This window comes from Poecilia formosa, unplaced genomic scaffold (genome assembly GCF_000485575.1).
Source record: "Poecilia formosa unplaced genomic scaffold, Poecilia_formosa-5.1.2 Scaffold358, whole genome shotgun sequence".
Classification (NCBI taxonomy): Eukaryota; Metazoa; Chordata; class Actinopteri; order Cyprinodontiformes; family Poeciliidae; genus Poecilia; species Poecilia formosa.
Window position 1 is genome coordinate 105,340 of NW_006800297.1, and position 16,573 is coordinate 121,912.

The window sequence follows — 16,573 nt, forward strand, 5'->3', positions numbered from 1 at the left end:
GTTTGCAATGAAGGCTCTTAGAGTCCTATTGATGTTGTACATCTCTAAGCATTCAATGATCCAGGTGTGTGGCATTGAGTCATAGGCTTTCTTGTAATCAATCCAAGCGGTGCACAGGTTGGTGTGTCGGGTTTTGCAGTCTCGGGTGACTGTGTGGTCTACAAGGAGTGTGGTAGAGAGACAGGTTATTGGCCGATAGTTGGATGGGACTGAACCCATCCCACTAAAGTGTACTCTCAATGGCAGGGTTCAACTGAACCAGCTGCTACAGAATGGGACTCACCCTGAATGGTTAACTGCGCACTATCCTGATCCAGAAGGCATAAATAGTAGAGGAGCTACTTGTAGACCACACAGTTGACCGAGACTGCAAAACCCGACACACCAACCTGTGCACCGCTTGGATTGATTACAAGAAAGCCTATGACTCAATGCCACACACCTGGATCATTGAATGCTTAGAGATGTACAACATCAATAGGACTCTAAGAGCCTTCATTGCAAACTCGTTGGGGCTGTGGAAAACCACCCTTGAAGCCAACCGCAAACCACTTGCACACCCATGGAGGGTGAGAGGGGAATTTTATATATATTCTTTAGATATTGAAAATTCTGTATTTGTTATATTCTAAAACTATTTGTTGTTGCTCACAGCTGTGATTTTCCTAAAACAAAGAGCGATAACTTACATTGCTCCGATGGAAGTGACAATTGCTTTGCCATTGTTTTGAATTTACATTGAGAAGCATTTGAGCATGCGCGAATCTCTGGCCAGCGACTGTTTCCTCTCATCTCACGGCGTATACCATTTCCAGAAAGAGCTTTTTGTTTTTTGGGTTCTCCAGAGGTCAGTGGTCTGCTTAAAACATTACACTCAAACGAAAAGGCAAAACAGAATTATTCAAAATTTGGGCAAACATAAAAATCTTGTCAGTTCAGCAATACACGCCTGAATAAAAATTGTTTCTCCTGAAATACACCCCCGCCAGCTGTGGAGGATTCCAAAAATGGCAGCAGTTCCTGTCAGAGCAGAGTGGAACTTTCCTATTTTTCTTCCAATTTTGCCAACTATCGGTTAAATTTTCCCCACTGCGTTAATATTTTTGATTCAACTAATCATTAGCAGGACTATAGGGAGTTTGGCCAGCCATCAGTTGCTGGGTGACTTGGTCCCGGGGCTTCGTGTTTGGTCGGCAGATCACCGGGCTTCCCTCGAAGTTGACGCCGCTCTTCTTTTCACAGGCTCCCCCTAACAACAGCTCACTGAACGCGGAACTTTCAGCTGAGACTGGACATCGGCGGTAGCTAGCTAGTTAGCTTGCCGGCCGAAGAGCGCCGAAAACAAACCAGCGTCGTCTCGTTTTTTTCCCTTCATTCAGCTGATACCCTCTCGGAGATCCAGGAGACGTGTCGCGTCACTTGTCAGGGGAAATAAATATCTGGTGTTAGATGTCAGCACCAGTCAGAGACGCACTGACTTTCTTCTGCTGTTATAATGTAAGTGCCTGTTTATTTACACCTTTTCTTTTACTGTTCTTCTGAAAATCTGTTTTTATTTACCGTGGCCTTCGACCACTTGTGTACTGTACATACTGTTCTGAGTTATATTTCTCAGCCGCCAGCTGGCCAGCTATTTATAGAATGTCGCTATTTAGGTGTTCCCCTTTTACTCATATTTACTAAATAAGTGGCCAAATCATTTATAATGCGTGTTTATTACGAAATGCATCTATTAAGTAGCTAGTGTGTTTCATTTTTGTCAATAAAACTGTAAAAAAAAAAAGGCAGTTATAATTGACTATATTAATTGACATTAATTTCAGATGGGAGGCCTCCAAGTGTTCACTTTCTGTTTCCAAGCAGTGGTTTAACCTCGTTTTACTTCCTGTATGCTCTCTGACGGACAGCTATCCTAGCCAATCACATGGAGAAGCTCCAGGATTTGGGCCAATCAGAGCTGCAGGAGCTCCTGGACAATCCAGAGAGGGTGGAGTCTATGGCTCAGGAGTCTGACGAGGTAAGAAAAAAAAGGAAGCGTTACTTTACCTTTAGCTCATGTTTTGAAATAGCTCAGGGGCGAGTTATAGGTTTATTATAATTCAGGAACATTAAAGGTAAAATTGTCAGACTTAGTTGTGTTGATTTGTTGACTTTTATGGATAGATATAATCAGAGGTGGGTAGAGTACCCAAAATTGTATGCTAGTAAAAGAAGCACTACTTCAGAATATTTTTACCCAAATAAAAGTAAAGAGTAGCCATCCAAGAAATTACCTGAGTAAAATAGTATTTGGTAAAAAAAAATCTGCTCAAGTACTGAGTAGTTGATCAAATTATCAATCAGTTAATATTTAAAAATTACATCATCAGGTGGACGGAAATATAAAATTAAGTGGAAATTTTAGTATTTCAAGGACTTCTTAGGGAGGAATTAAGAAGCTTGATCACTAAATTCATCTAACTGCACTCGGATTCTGGACCCAAATAAAGTTTCATCAGATTCTTTTAGATTTTCACAGAAAGCTTTCTTGGACATTTTAACATTTTAGGTTTACAGAGCTCACACTGTGTCAGACATGCAAACATTTATTTATGTTTCTTATTTCTTTGGATTTTTGAGAGTTTGAGTTTAGCTTTAAGTCCCATTTTGAATCAAAATTTCCTAGATTGTTCTGGAGGGGTTATTTTTATTTTTACAGTCACTTACTGTTGAGTAAGTTTTCCGAAAGACAGGGAGCAGCTCAGTTGGCTAAGACAGGAAAAAAACATCTCATTTTTTTAATGATGTTGGAATAACAACGCCCCTTTTCTCTATGACTGGGTGGAAATATTGACAATGGCTGCACTTTTAGACTTTAGCAAATCATTGGCAGCTTTTATGTTTGAGTCATAAACCAGCTGTGTGTATGGAAACACTGTTAGGCAGACATGTAGTGCTTTGCATAACATTTAGTCACATTACAGTAACAAACATTAGTATATTTTATTTAGATTTTATGTGATAAACCAGTGCAAAGTATTACATAATGTGAAGCTTAAGGAAGATGATGTTTTGGAAAATTCTATACAAAAGCCGAGAACGGTTGAACAGATCTGCAGAATATGCAACATATTTGTCATTATCACAATACACTTTAAGAACTGTGATAATTGTTAGCTAATTAGTTAAGTACCGTGGATAAAATAAATTTGGTGTTTGATGCAGCATAAACAAGTTTTAGAAGGTAAGGAGGAGGCTCCTTGCTCCTTTTTCCAAAACAACTTTTATTTTTTTGCAGTAGTTGGATACACTAATCATTATCTAGTGTCTATGCTATGAACTCTAAGCAGATTATTATTAATTCATTTTCTGTGAGCCATGTCGTTATTGCAACATTCATCAGTATTATTGCATGTTGTATTATCATTGTGCAGCTGTAGGGTAAAATGCAACCCTTTTTTTTGCTGCAGTTTCAGCTGAACGTCTTATCTAGTTCGTCTCCAGCAGCTCTAAACACCCAGAGACTCAAATTTTCTAATTCTCACTGTGGATGAGAGTCTATGTAAACATCCAGGTTCAAACCTCGCTGAAGTTTCAGCTTTCTATCTAGATCTTGACTTTGACCAGGTCATTCTAACACACAAATATGCTATAATTTAAAGCATGGGTGTCAAACTCGAGGCCCGCAGGCCAAATCTGGCCCGCCACAGCTATTTCTGTGGGCCTCTAAGTCTCAGAAATTGAACTGCAAGGTAACAGTTGTGGTTAAATATAATTTTAACATTTAAATCAAATCAGTTTTTATTTGTATTGAGCCAAATTACATCAATGTGAAAAGATGTTCAATATTATTTAATCTTAAGAAGTATCAGTATCAGGAATGAGTCCCAGTCTCAACTTTTCCCTGTATTTAGCTCCTCCTTCCTCTTAATCAACCGCTCAGTTTTCTGCTGAATAACGGCCTCCCCACATCATGATGCTCCCACTTCCGTATTTCACTGTAGAGGACAAAAAGTTCAGGTTGACATGTTTTATTAGTTTTCCATCATATACATTTTCTGTTTTGGCCAAAAGGTAAAAATTTTTGACATGTTGTGTTTCTTGGACTTGTATACTTAGGTTAAATTATACAAAAGTGAACTTTAAGACTGTTGTTGCACTGGATTTCAATTAGAGCTATCAGAAAAAAAAGTTCTACTTAAAAATCATGCACCATTTGTTTTGATATGTTGCTTTAAATCCCAAGAATGCACATTAAATTTTGAGGTTGTAAAAGTTTGATAAAGTGTTTGAAGGGTTGAAACCAACAGGAGTGAGCACGCTTTAATGTAAAACACATTGTGTGAGATATTATGAAGACTGTAGAACAAAAGAGGAAATATCACCGGTTGTCATAACAGTGCTGTGGTTATTGTCTACCTGTGTCTCAGCAGTTTGTCGCCATCTGTTGTGTTTTCTCACTTTTTAATCCTTTAACTAACTTTGACTTGAGTCTTTAACACTAGTGTATGTGCTATAATGCCTCAAACACAACAAACCTATTTATTTTGTGTTTTTTCCCTTCTTCAGATTCAGAATATCCAGCTGGAGAGAGAGATGGCGCTGGCGGCCAACCGCAGCCTGGCAGAGCAAAACCTGGACATGAAACCTCGATTGGAGTCCCTGAAGGAGGCGCTGGTGGCGAGATACTCTCAGCTGGAGGCCGTCAGAGAAACCTACAGGCAGCACTGCTCCCAGAGAGGTGGGGCGGCAGGAAACACTGACGTGGAAAATTAGAGCCACAATGAGATTTAAATAAATGCTGTCAGTTCACCATTGTCTTCTAGTCCTTTATATTGTGCTATTTTTAGACATGTGGATGAACTATTTTTAGTTTTTTATAGTCAAAGTCTATATTGCCTCAGGTAAAGGTGCCTTATGTAACTTTTATACAACATTTTTTCCTTACATATTTGTTAAAAGTGTCACCATGTCATGACTGTATAATATCAGACAGATAATCTGTAAAGCTAAATCTCCTTCATTTCCTCCCTGAGCTAGCGTTGCCGTCTGAAGAAATGCACCACTCCCGACCAAAAACAACCAATCAGAGCCAAGAAGAGCATCTTAGCGCTGTCAATCATTCTCATGTTCTCACTGCTAAATTTCCTAATGGTGGAGAAACAGCTTACAGCTGCAGGATAACCATTTATCTGCTGTCATCAGCATATGTGTCAACTAGCCTTAGCATTCACGTCAGGCTCTGCTAGCTGCAGCATTGACAGTGCCAAGGCCCGCCTCCCTGCTCTGATTGGTTGTTTCTAGAGAGCACTGGGAGAAGGCACAGGAGCTCAATTTTGTATTTATTTATTTATTTATTTATTTATTTATTTTACAGATTATCTCTCATACTGTCACAATATAAATTCTAAAAAAAATATATTCTTTTAATAAAAGTTGTGTACAGTAGCTTTAAGAAGTGATCAGTCCAGTTTAAGGTTTTTTTTTAATTGGCTTGAATGAATTTACTTTACTCTGCTCCCTGGTTTTCCCATTGGAAATTTTTTTAAAAGTCATGAAGTAGGTCATTTGCTGCACGTCTCATTATTCTGAGCAGATTATTATCCAGATGAACACAACCAGTTTTTCACGTTCTCTGCTGTTCTGTAAACGAGCTAGGTACGTTTTTTTTATTTTATCTTAAGGTATTGTTTCTTATCTGTCCACACAGATGGGATGGTGGGTCAGGTCTCTCCAGAGGCGTTCTTCTCAAGACTACAAACGGAAAGTGAAAAAACAGAGTCTGAGTCAGAGGTTAGTGTTCAGCCGCCCAACACATCAATCAATCAACCAATCAATCAGGTTTACCTGTAGAGCACATTTCAGCAGCAAGGCAGTTCAAAGTGCCTTACATAGTAAAAACACAAAGTTGTTGATTAATGTTTCACTTCCAATTTTTCAAAAGTAACTCTAAACAGGTGAGTTTTTACTCGCATGTCTAATTAAAATGTATAATACAGGGCATTATAGATGTATTTTATACAATATTTTTCACATATTGCTTTGTTAAAAATAGAAATTAGATTTTATGTAATAGACTATGATCTGGTCGATATGACTTAAAATATAATCAGATTTTTTTCATACCAGACCTGTCTTTATTTAAACTGTTTTTAAACTTTATTCTGCTAATACTATGATTACGTTCTTGTAATTAAAACAAAATTGGTGGTTTCAACTAACTAACTCACTCACTCACTCACTCACTCACTCTTCCGTTACCTAGCAACTCACTCATTCTTTGGTAACCTAGCAACAACCTGTGGAGTAATTGACGCAGCAGCAGTTTTAAGGTTTTCTCACAGTGCCTCTTAACAGTTTAAAAAGAAAAAAACAAAGTTGTGGAGTAAGAGTTGAAAATGATAACAGTTCAAAGTTCAGTTTGGCAGTATTTCAGATATTTAAAACAAAAAACTAATCAATAATTATCAATATTAACTGGTATAAAATGCTTATTTTGCCATTCAGGTCTTATCTGGCCCTGATGCTGCGTCATACAACTCATAGAAGTTGAATTAATTAGAACCCATAGACTGAATTAAAAGCCTCTTTTTGAAAACATTTCATGTCATTTGTAATATATTTTTTAGAAATAAAAACAAGGGAGCTGGCGCGGGGGGATTTAAGATTGGAAATCTTTTTTGTTGTTGTTTTTCTCTTATTTTTATCTACAGTTGGGTTTTTAGGGCTAATTTGCTGTTGTAATGTTGTTTTGGAAAACAAAATACACAATTCAGAGCAAACTGAAATCAGATCTGGTATGAAAATAATTTTAGATTTTATTTGTAAGCCACGCTGCTCAGCCCTGTGTGTTTCTCCTGTTGGCGGTAGATGATGCGTGTTTCACCGTGTGTGTGTCCAGGCTCTGGCCGATGACTTCCTGGAAGGCTCTCTGTCCTTGGACTCCTTCTTCGAGCGTTTCCTCCTCCTGCGCTCGCTCGCCCACAAAAGACGCGTGCAGATAGAGAAACTCCAAGAAATCCTGCGACAGAGGGACAAGAGCAACCCGACCGCCATGACATCATCAGCCGGCGTTGCCCCAAACCCCGTCGCCACGGCAGCCTCATGGAACCTACCGACGACAACAGTGACGACGACGAATCTGCCGCAGCCGAACTCCAACCCGCCGTCCTCCAGCTACCAAAACTCCTCTCAGTCGGCCTCGTCTTCTGCAGTTGGAGCCTCTGGGCTTCCGTACAGCCCGTACCCCGTTTCCCCTCCCAACCCGCCTGCTGTAGTGGCAGCGGCGGGGCCGATCCCAAACAATCCGCCGCCACAGTTCACTCCATACCCGAGCTCTGGCTCGTCTTTCACCCCGGCCGCAGGCTACTCCGGGCCCAGACCAGCATTCGGGCCGCCTTCCTCTGTCACCTGCCCATATCCGACCCAGCACCCATTTCCTGCCCCGCACCCCGGCTCTGCGTTCGGTCAGTACACCCCCAGCCACCCCCCCGCCGGCGGCCCGGCGCCGTACCCGGCCTCCTACAGCTACGGCGGCTACAGCTACCCGGCCGCGCCGGCGTATTCCAGTTCTCAGTCTCCAACGGGGAAGCCCATGTACAGAGCCGGGTACGGCGTTCCCCAGCCGTACTCCTGAAAGCGCTGCTGCTGATCGGCCTCACACCGCAGAAACACTGAACCTCTCCAAGTATTTCTGATGTAGTTTCTACTGCAAATATCTTAATACGCTTAAAATAAGACAAAGCTAACTTACAAATAACTTCCCAGTAAACATGCTGTAAGTAACGTACTTACAGCATGTTGCTTTAAGTATGCCTTTATTGATTTAAAGACGTTCAACTGGCAGATTGTTTCACTTATAAGTGAAACAATCTGCCAGAAAACTGCACCGACTGCAGTTTTCTGGCAGATCATCAGTCCTGACCTGCCAATTCACAATTTGGCTAATACCATTTTTTTTGTCTGAAATGTTGTTAAACCCCTCTAAAGGCAGAGCAGAAGAGGACAGAGGCTGATTTTTAGACCTTTACTGAGGTAGATAAGATCAGCTTCACATGCGTGCGTCAGCCCAGAATTAAGGAAATCAGGGCCAGTTTACTGCACCCTTACTTGTTTTAAGTGAATACTTTCTTAATATTGATAGTTTCACTGGAAGATTGTTCCACTTATAACAACACTGCAAAAACATAAAGTCTTACTAAGTATTTTTGGTCTATTAGTTTTTGGTCTTTTAGTGCAAATATCTTATTACACTTGAAATTGGACAGAACCAACTTACTAGTAACTTTTCAGCAACATGTAGATTATTGTCTTGGTTTAAGACAATAATTTTCTAATTCCATCAGCAGATTATTTTACTGATAAAACGTTTTCCCCATGTTATATGTGACATAATCTGCTGGTGGAACCAGTATTTTTTTTATCAATATTAAGGAATTATTAACTTATCTTGCTGAAAAGTTACTTGCAAGTTAATTTTGTATATTATGAACTAGAAACTAGGATTTTGTTTTTGCAGTGAAGACATTTTTCTCCTAAGTGAAATAATCAGCCAGTGCAACCAATACTTATTCATCAAGATAAAGGGATTATTGACGTATAGCTACAGTATGTAACTTTTATAATAAGAAAAAAGTTTTTCACATATTTGTTGAAGTTGTCACCATGTTGTGACAGTGTATGTGTGAAAAGATCAACCTCCTCCACCTTCTACCTGAGCTGTCTGAAGAAATGCACCACTCCTTAGCAAAAACAACCAATCAGAGTCAGGAGGCGGGTCTTACTGTTGTCAATCTTGCTTGCTGTTACAGAGAAACCCTTTGTCCGCTGTTATCAGTGGCTACGCTAACTAGCCTTAGCATTCACCGCAGGCTATGCTAGCTGCAGTGTAGCAGACGGCAAATGAGGTGATTGACAGCACTACAACCCTCCTCCTTATTCTGATTGGTTGTTTCTAGACAGCATTTTTTTCACACTTTATCAGTCTTATACTGTCACTATTTACTGACAGTTTCAACAAATACACACAAAAAATAATTTTTATAAAAGTTGCATACCACAGCTTTAAAACAAGCTGCCATATCTTGATAAAAAGTTACTTGTAAATTAGTCTTGTCTTTTTTTCCTCAATATACTTGGACTAAAAACTAAACCAAAAACACTTGGTTAGATTATTTTGTGTGTTTTTGCAGTGCAGTTCCCAACACTTTCTTCCTTTCTCTCCCTCTTCTCTCTTGCTTTTTTTTCCCCTGCTTCTTCCTTCTTTCACACACAGTCTCACCCTCCAGAGGTCTCTTGCTTTACTTAACTTTGTTGCACTATTTCATTAAACCAGTCTGAAGTATCTGCCCCTCCCTTCCTCTGTCCCTCCCTCCCTTCACCACACTAGTCTCAGGTTGTTGCATTGCTTTGAGGTGTTCAAGCACTCGTTTGTGTCGTCTTTCTCCCTGTTGAAGTGATGTACTGTCCCCCCCGCCTCTCCGTCACTTTCATGGCAACGATGAGTCGTCGTAACACTACAAACAATGTAAACCAGCTGTCTGTCTGCTTCACACCCATATTTATTAGTAAACTGCTTGTGATCGGAGCGTCTTAGGAGGCTGAATACAGACGGAGTTGTGGCTAAAGCGAAGCATGGTTTCTTTATTAAGTCGTCTGGGTTTTGATGCAGCTTCGGCTCGTTCTGCCGTTTGATTGGCTCTCCCGGTGGCGGGTGAACGCCTTCATGCAAATAGCTTTTGTTCTGAGGAGCTTTCAGGAATCAGTCCCACTTTCTGTTCTTAGAAACCAAAGAAGCTTAATTTCCTTTGACCTGCAGGTTGGCGATGTTCTTCATCTGCATGTTTAAAACTTTCCACGCCATTAATTTTGAGTTTTCAGCTGTTACTGTTTTTATGGGGGGGGAAAACTCTTAAATATATTAATGAAAGATGACGACAGTAAAATTTCCTGAGCAACTTTTTTCTTGTTTAGCTAGATGAGCACCGATTTCAGTTTCCTGGCCGATCACAGATCTTTAAGGGCGTTTGCCTCGTAGACTCGGTTTGATTGGGGATAAAATCGGTTTCATATCTAAGTATCTACTGATTGCTGATTTTCCAAAATCATGGAAATCTGCACCGATTTAACCTCTTTGAAAGAAAGGATTATTTTGTGTTTACGTCCCCCCAGGATTTGTCAACAGTTGGGAGACAATTGCTGTCTATTACAGTGTACTTTGTCCTATAGCGCCCCCCACTGGCCACACAGTTCACATTGTGAGGACTTGGATAAACCTGAAAGTAATTTTCCAATGGGGAGCATTTTCACAGGCGAGTTAATTGGTTTGTTGCTGGATTTAAAATAATCCAAGGTTTTAAAAATACCTCATAACTATAATCTGTATTTTTGCTTAAATCAAATATTGTTTTCAGTAATTGCAGCTCTATCATACTATACATTTTTAGATGCAATTCTTATATAAATACAATGATAGCTACCCTTGGAAATCTCCTACCAGCTCATGACAATTAGACTGAATAAAATTTAGAAGGAATATTTTTATCAAAGCCCGACAACACAAGACACTGAATCCAACCACAGGCCATTTGTTAGCAAAATGTGAAGTTTCGTGAAGCCTGGTGGTGCACCGATTGCAAGTTTTTCAGCCGATCATGAATCTTTAAAAAGCCTGACCTGCCAATACCAATTTTTTATACTTTTTTTTTTTTATCTGAAAAGTTACTAAGTTTATTGGTGCACCCCCTTCCAAAACTACTTGTTTGTTCTTTTGGATATCTGGATGAAATTTTCTCTGCCAAGGATCTAGTTCTGAGTACTGTTTAACTTTGCACTGTGTTTCACCACTGTTCACATTCGATTCAGAACCGTTCTGCGAAGCTAATGTGTGAAAACGCCCCACATTCCCTCTGATCTGTTTGGATCCATCTTCAGGAATCACTAAACTATAACATTTCTGTTTGACCTCAGAACAAAACAAATTAGTACTCCTGAACCAAACGAGTGGTCTCAGTACTGATGATGTGGTTTTTACACGCCTTGGGGTTCTGGCATTTTGCACAAACTTCCTCCCTGAGTTTCAGTTTTAGATCCCCAATAAAACAATAATGAACACCTTAACGCTGACTTTTGTCATGGATGAAGGAACAAAACTGATCTTAAAGAGATCAAACTGAACTTCTGACCAGACAAGGTGATCGAAACTTGCTTGTGATGGGAGTGATGTTGGTGGGTGATCAGGTACCGACTAATCAAAGGGAAAACGCTTCAACAGAACCACAGTGGGTTGGTTTTGTTATAAATACGTTCTGACTTTACTTTGGCCCTCATGTGTTGACTGGACGTGGTTTAAACCATCCAGCACAGTGAATGTAAGGATCATGGTGTGGCGAAATGTTAACGGTCTACTTGGACCACATGTATCAAACTCAAGGTCCGGGGGCCAAATCTGGCCCGCCGTAGCTTTCCATGTGGCCGTCTAGACACCAGGCACCATATTACATCAATAAGTCTCTCTGGTTTTTCATGAAAATTCACATCACATAATCTTAACACATCCCTGCATTTTGAGTCAACAAAAAATGGTCAGAATCGTTTGGGTTTAAATGACCAACTCCTACCTGCAGGTGGCAGCATTTCTTCTTTTGACCGCCTCAGCCTCACTTGATGTAGTCTGTGATCAATAAGACGAGAAACAAAAAGTTGCATATGTAAATGCAAATACTGTAAAGATCCTTTTCAGATATTTCTGATTTAGCACCACACAATCAGAAACTTTGATTGTAAAAGAATAAAAAATCAATCATAAAATACTGGAGGGACTGATCAGTAGCTGCGTTTCTGTTGACCGTGTAATTCAGCAGTTTGACATTTCAAAAATTAATTTGCTTAATGGAAGCACAGCAATTTTGAAAAAACTCATTTGGCGCTGGGATGACATGGTTTTCGGACATTTTGAAATTGATTTATTTATCAAAACTTCAATGGAAAAAGTTTTTTCGCATCACACGAGTCACATGATCAACAACGCCGGGCGCAAACCACGAAGAATAAAACGACAGGAAACAGTTGGAGGATATTAGTGTGGCATTTTTATTGACTTATTGTGTCAACAAACTTATTCACGTGACTTTAATTGCGTTTTTTTATTTAATGGAAACACCGCAATTACAAAATTGTGTTTCTTCTAGTGGAAAATAGAAAAATCTTTGCGGACATTTGTAATGGAAACGCAGCTAATGTGAAAAGACGATAAATATTTAATTTTTAGAAGAACATTCATGATCTTGGTATTGCCCAAAATGAAAATGAGTTTGACACTCCTGCCTTAGACCATCAAAAGCACAAAAAGGCAGTGCTGAGAATTTCCAAGTTATTGACAAGTGATTTTGTAAGGTAGTCTTTGTAACGCTTCATTAAAAGCAAAATGGAAGCATTGTGCATCAAAGAGTGATCTGTCTTATACAACGGTGTACTAGAGCTACTATAGATGGAGGGGGGGGGGAGTACATTTTTACCAGAAAACTGAAATTTTCAGATTAATCTCAAAAATTTTCTAGAACAAAAAAACGTGGAAATTTGAGTTTGAACATTTCTAAAATTTGCTAATAGAAAAAAGTTCCTGGGATTAATCAGAAAAATTCCAAAAGTAAAAAATTTTCTGAAGATTAATCTGAAAATTTCAGAATTTATTTTCTAGAAAACATTTGATTTTTCAAACTCATTAATTTCTGTTTTCTTTGGAAAATGAGATTTATCTCAATTTACTCTTTTTTTTCTAGAATTTTTTTTACTTCAAACTTAAAGATTTTTCAGAAAAACATGGACATTTTCAGATTAATCTCAGAAAATTTCCAGAAAAATGGGAAGATTAATCTAAAAATGTTATGACTTTTCATAGTCAGAAGATTTTTTGTTTGTTTGTTTGTTTGGTTTGTTTTTAATTTGTTAGATTGATCTCAAAATTTCCGGGATTTTTCTTTCTAGAAAACATTTGACGTGTCAAGCTCAGAAATAGTTTGTTTTTTTTCTGGAAATTTTCTGAGATTAATCTCTAAAATTTCTTAGATTTTACTCCTTGGTATTTTTCTATCTGCAGTGGCCCTCATAAACCGTCGTAATCATGTAATCAGAGTTAATTTTTTAGTCATAATATTTCACGGAACCTGGGATGACTCCAGAAGAGCCTGCGGCACTCCAACGCCAACATACGCTCGTCTATTGATGTGACGTAAGCAGGAAAAATCTCACGTGGAACAATCAGTCTTAAAACACGTCTTATCTGGCAACCATGAGGTGGTGAACGCTCCCACCGCATGGTGGCGCCACTGCGCCGGCGCGGCAGTGTTTCCATCTGGATCACGTGCTTTAGTTGAGTCTTTCTCGCCACACGCGGAGCCTTGTTGTTTTCTGTGGGCTTTGAGTGAACTCATCAATGTTTCTTCTTCGCCTGCCGGGTGAAAAAACCCCAGAATGGTTTCATATCCTCCTGATGAAGAGCGATCACACCGAGGACTTATACCGGCCCGCCGGGCTCTGACGGTAAAAGTGATTACAGTGTTTTAGAAGAAGCACAAGAAAAAAATATATTAGCTTGGTTGAGGATTTATATTATTCTGAGGGTAATGACATTCAGATGGACTGAAATAATCTTCTGATAAAAAAATATGTAGATTGTTTAAAATCTTATCTCTTTTTGTTGTGAATAATTAAAAATTCATTTGAACTAATCTAAGCTTGTTGAGTTGTCTTTTTATTCTGCGATTATTTCATTAAAGTTAAAAAAGAGCAGCAAAACGTGTTTTAGGGCTTCAGCTAACGATCATTTTAGTAATTAATTATGTTGATAATTAGTCGAGTAATTGGGTATTGGTAATTGCCGATTTTTCTTTTTTTCAGTTTTGACATTTCAAACTCAAATTTCGTTTTTCTTCTGGAAAATTTCTGTGAATTTAAAATTTCTGATTTTATTTTTCGAGAAAATCTTTGTTTTCTTCCCCGTTTTTTTTGTTTTTGTTTTTTTGCGAAATTTCTGAGTAATTTCTTAAAATGTAACTTCTTTTTTAGAAATTATTCAACTTTTCAAACTCAAAAATATGTAAAAGAAATTCCTAGAACATGTCTGAGATTAATCCAAAAACAAGCTTTTTTTCAATCAAATTTTTGACTTTTTAATTTCAGAAGTTTTCTTGTTTTTTCTAGAAAATTTCTGAGATTAATCTTATCCTTGCTTTATACAATATTAGGTAGATTTTATTGCTGACTCAAAGACCAAATCACATAAAATAAGAACCAATAAGAATACATAAAAAAGACTCCGAACCATTAAAACATTTAAAGATTTTTAATAATGTATATAACAAATCCTTTTTCTAAATTAGAAAATTAGAATTTTATTGCATAAAGTACAACATATAGTATTCATTTAGTGTGTGCAGAGGACACATCTACAGCTGAATAAATACTTAAAGCTCTTTCTGCTCCACTTAACATCAATACAGTGCAGGACTGATAGCAAAAGTAGCTTAATGGGAGAATTTTACACAATTTGAACCAGATGAAGCTGAAACTACGACGCCTGAGGAGTTCTGTGTAGAACATATCTGCAGGTTTTGTATGAACAAGACGTCTCACTTTGAAATAAACTGTAGGTGGGGAAGTTTTCTTTAAAACATGTTTCTTTCATTCAGAGTAACTAGTTTTACTCAAGTCAGAGTAGCGATACTTCACAACAATGTTCACGAAGTAAAAGTAAAAGGTACTCCTAAAAGTACTTTTCCCTCTCTAAAAGTTACTTTAGTAAATGTGACTGAGTAAATGTCACTATCTACCTCAGGTTTCCTGAAGAACTTTTCCTGGTCTCGGACAAAACCAAAGTTCTTCACATTCGCATTAAAACACACAACAGATTTAGGATTATGTTTAGGCTTTAGGAGACTGATTGATTGATTGATTGATTGGTTTCTTAAGAAAACAGTCAATCAAACCATCATGTTTATTACATTTTGTACACTGCCATCGTTAAAAACATCAATGCAAGTCAAATATATTGATCAATGTTTCATTGACTATGGTTCAGAAGTAACTCCAAACAGCTGAGTTTTTAGTCTAGATCTAAAGGAACTCAGTGTTTCAGCAGTTTTACAGTTTTCTGGAAGTTTGTTTCAGATTTGTGTTGCATAAAAGCTGAATGTTGTTTCTCCATGTTTGGTTCTGGTTCTGGATGCAGAGCAGAACCAGAACCAGAAGACCTATAATGTATTTTGGTGCTAAGCTGTTCAGAGATTTATAAACTAACAACAGTATTTTAAAGTCTGAAAATACTCCTAAAAGTATTTTTTTTCTAAAAAGTTACTCCAGTAACTGTAACAGAGTAAATCTAACTAGTTATCATATTTTCCGCACTATAAGGCGCACCTAAAAACCTTCAATTTCCTCAAAAGCCGACAGTGCACCTTATAATCCGGTGCGCCTTATATATGGACCAATGTTGAGCCACAACAGGTCTAGCAACTACGGTAAGCAGCCGCCGACTTCATTTTCTCCCGTAGAAGAAGCGCGCGGTGCATGCTGGGATAGTTGTCAGAACGCTGGTTTGTTAATAAAGTTTGACTGACCTATCTCCCTACCGACCTGATAATCAGGTCGTCTGCAGGTCATTTAGCACCCCGTTCTCCACCAACATGCTGTGCGCGAACAGAGAAGGGTGACCATCGTCCGGCCTCGCCCCGGCCCAGTCGCGGAAAGCTCTCCTCGCCGACTGAAGTCGGACTGTTTTGTTGATATTCCCTTTAGTGCAGCTCCATCTAGTGGATGCATAACGTAACTCCGACCTCTACTGTAGCGTCTATTCTATGAGCCTTATAATGCGGTGCGCCTTATATATGAAAAAGTTTTAAAATAGGCCATTCATTGAAGGTGCGCCTTATAATCCGGTGCACCTTATAGTGCGGAAAATACGGTACTATCCATATCTGTGTATGACGCAATGTATGATACATTGGTCCTTTAATCCTGGAAATGTCCTTCAGTTGATAGAAGGGCGACTTTGTAACCGTCTTTATGTGGCTCTGAAGGTCCAGGTCCATCACTACATCCAGATTTCAGGCCTGATCATGAGTTTCTACACTGCAAAAAAGGAGAATGAAGCCTCAATTTAAAAAAATAAAAAATAAAAAATAGTAAATGTGCTACATGTAGTCAAATTAAGTTTGTCAAACTTACTTTATTTACGTTTGCTTAACATGACAACTTAATAAAATTAATACACAGCTCTAGAGAAAACAAAGAGCCTTCTGCTCTGAACCCCTTAGAAAACCTCCTGGCTACGCCACCAAATATTGATCCTGAGTTAAAACATTAGTATTGTTGTTTCTAAATGAATATGAACTTGTTTTCTTTGCATTATTTGAAATCAGAAAGCATTGCATCTTTTCTGTTATTTTCACTAAATATTAGATTTTTGCTTGGAATTTCAGGGAGATGTTGTCAGTAGTTCATAGAATAAAAGAACAATCGTCATTTTACGCAAACATATACCTATAAAGAGTAAAATCAGAGAAACTCATCATTTTAAGTGGGCTCTTCATTTTTTCCA

The 16,573-nt window shown here is 38.5% G+C and overlaps 1 protein-coding gene across 1 annotated transcript; it reads left to right on the plus strand.

The window, feature by feature from the left end:
• The first annotated feature begins 782 nt into the window (after positions 1 to 782).
• On the plus strand, positions 783 to 8,458 carry vps37c (VPS37C subunit of ESCRT-I). The gene is made up of 5 exons (XM_007574630.2): positions 783 to 1,497; positions 1,908 to 2,017; positions 4,549 to 4,720; positions 5,690 to 5,772; positions 6,881 to 8,458. The coding sequence occupies exons 2-5, from the start codon at positions 1,925 to 1,927 to the stop codon at positions 7,613 to 7,615; spliced, it is 1,083 nt and encodes a 360-aa protein (XP_007574692.1). The 5' UTR covers positions 783 to 1,497; positions 1,908 to 1,924; the 3' UTR covers positions 7,616 to 8,458.
• The last annotated feature ends 8,115 nt before the right edge of the window (positions 8,459 to 16,573 follow it).

What these genes read in the sequence shown, in the direction of transcription:
- vps37c (XM_007574630.2), top strand. Translation starts at nt 1,925, where the DNA reads ATGGAGAAGCTCCAGGATTTGGGCCAATCAGAGCTGCAGGAGCTCCTG. An exon ending in TGGCTCAGGAGTCTGACGAG is followed by an intron (nt 2,018 to 4,548) that starts GTAAGAAAAAAA and finishes TCCCTTCTTCAG; the next exon opens with ATTCAGAATATCCAGCTGGA. An exon ending in GCAGCACTGCTCCCAGAGAG is followed by an intron (nt 4,721 to 5,689) that starts GTGGGGCGGCAG and finishes CTGTCCACACAG; the next exon opens with ATGGGATGGTGGGTCAGGTC.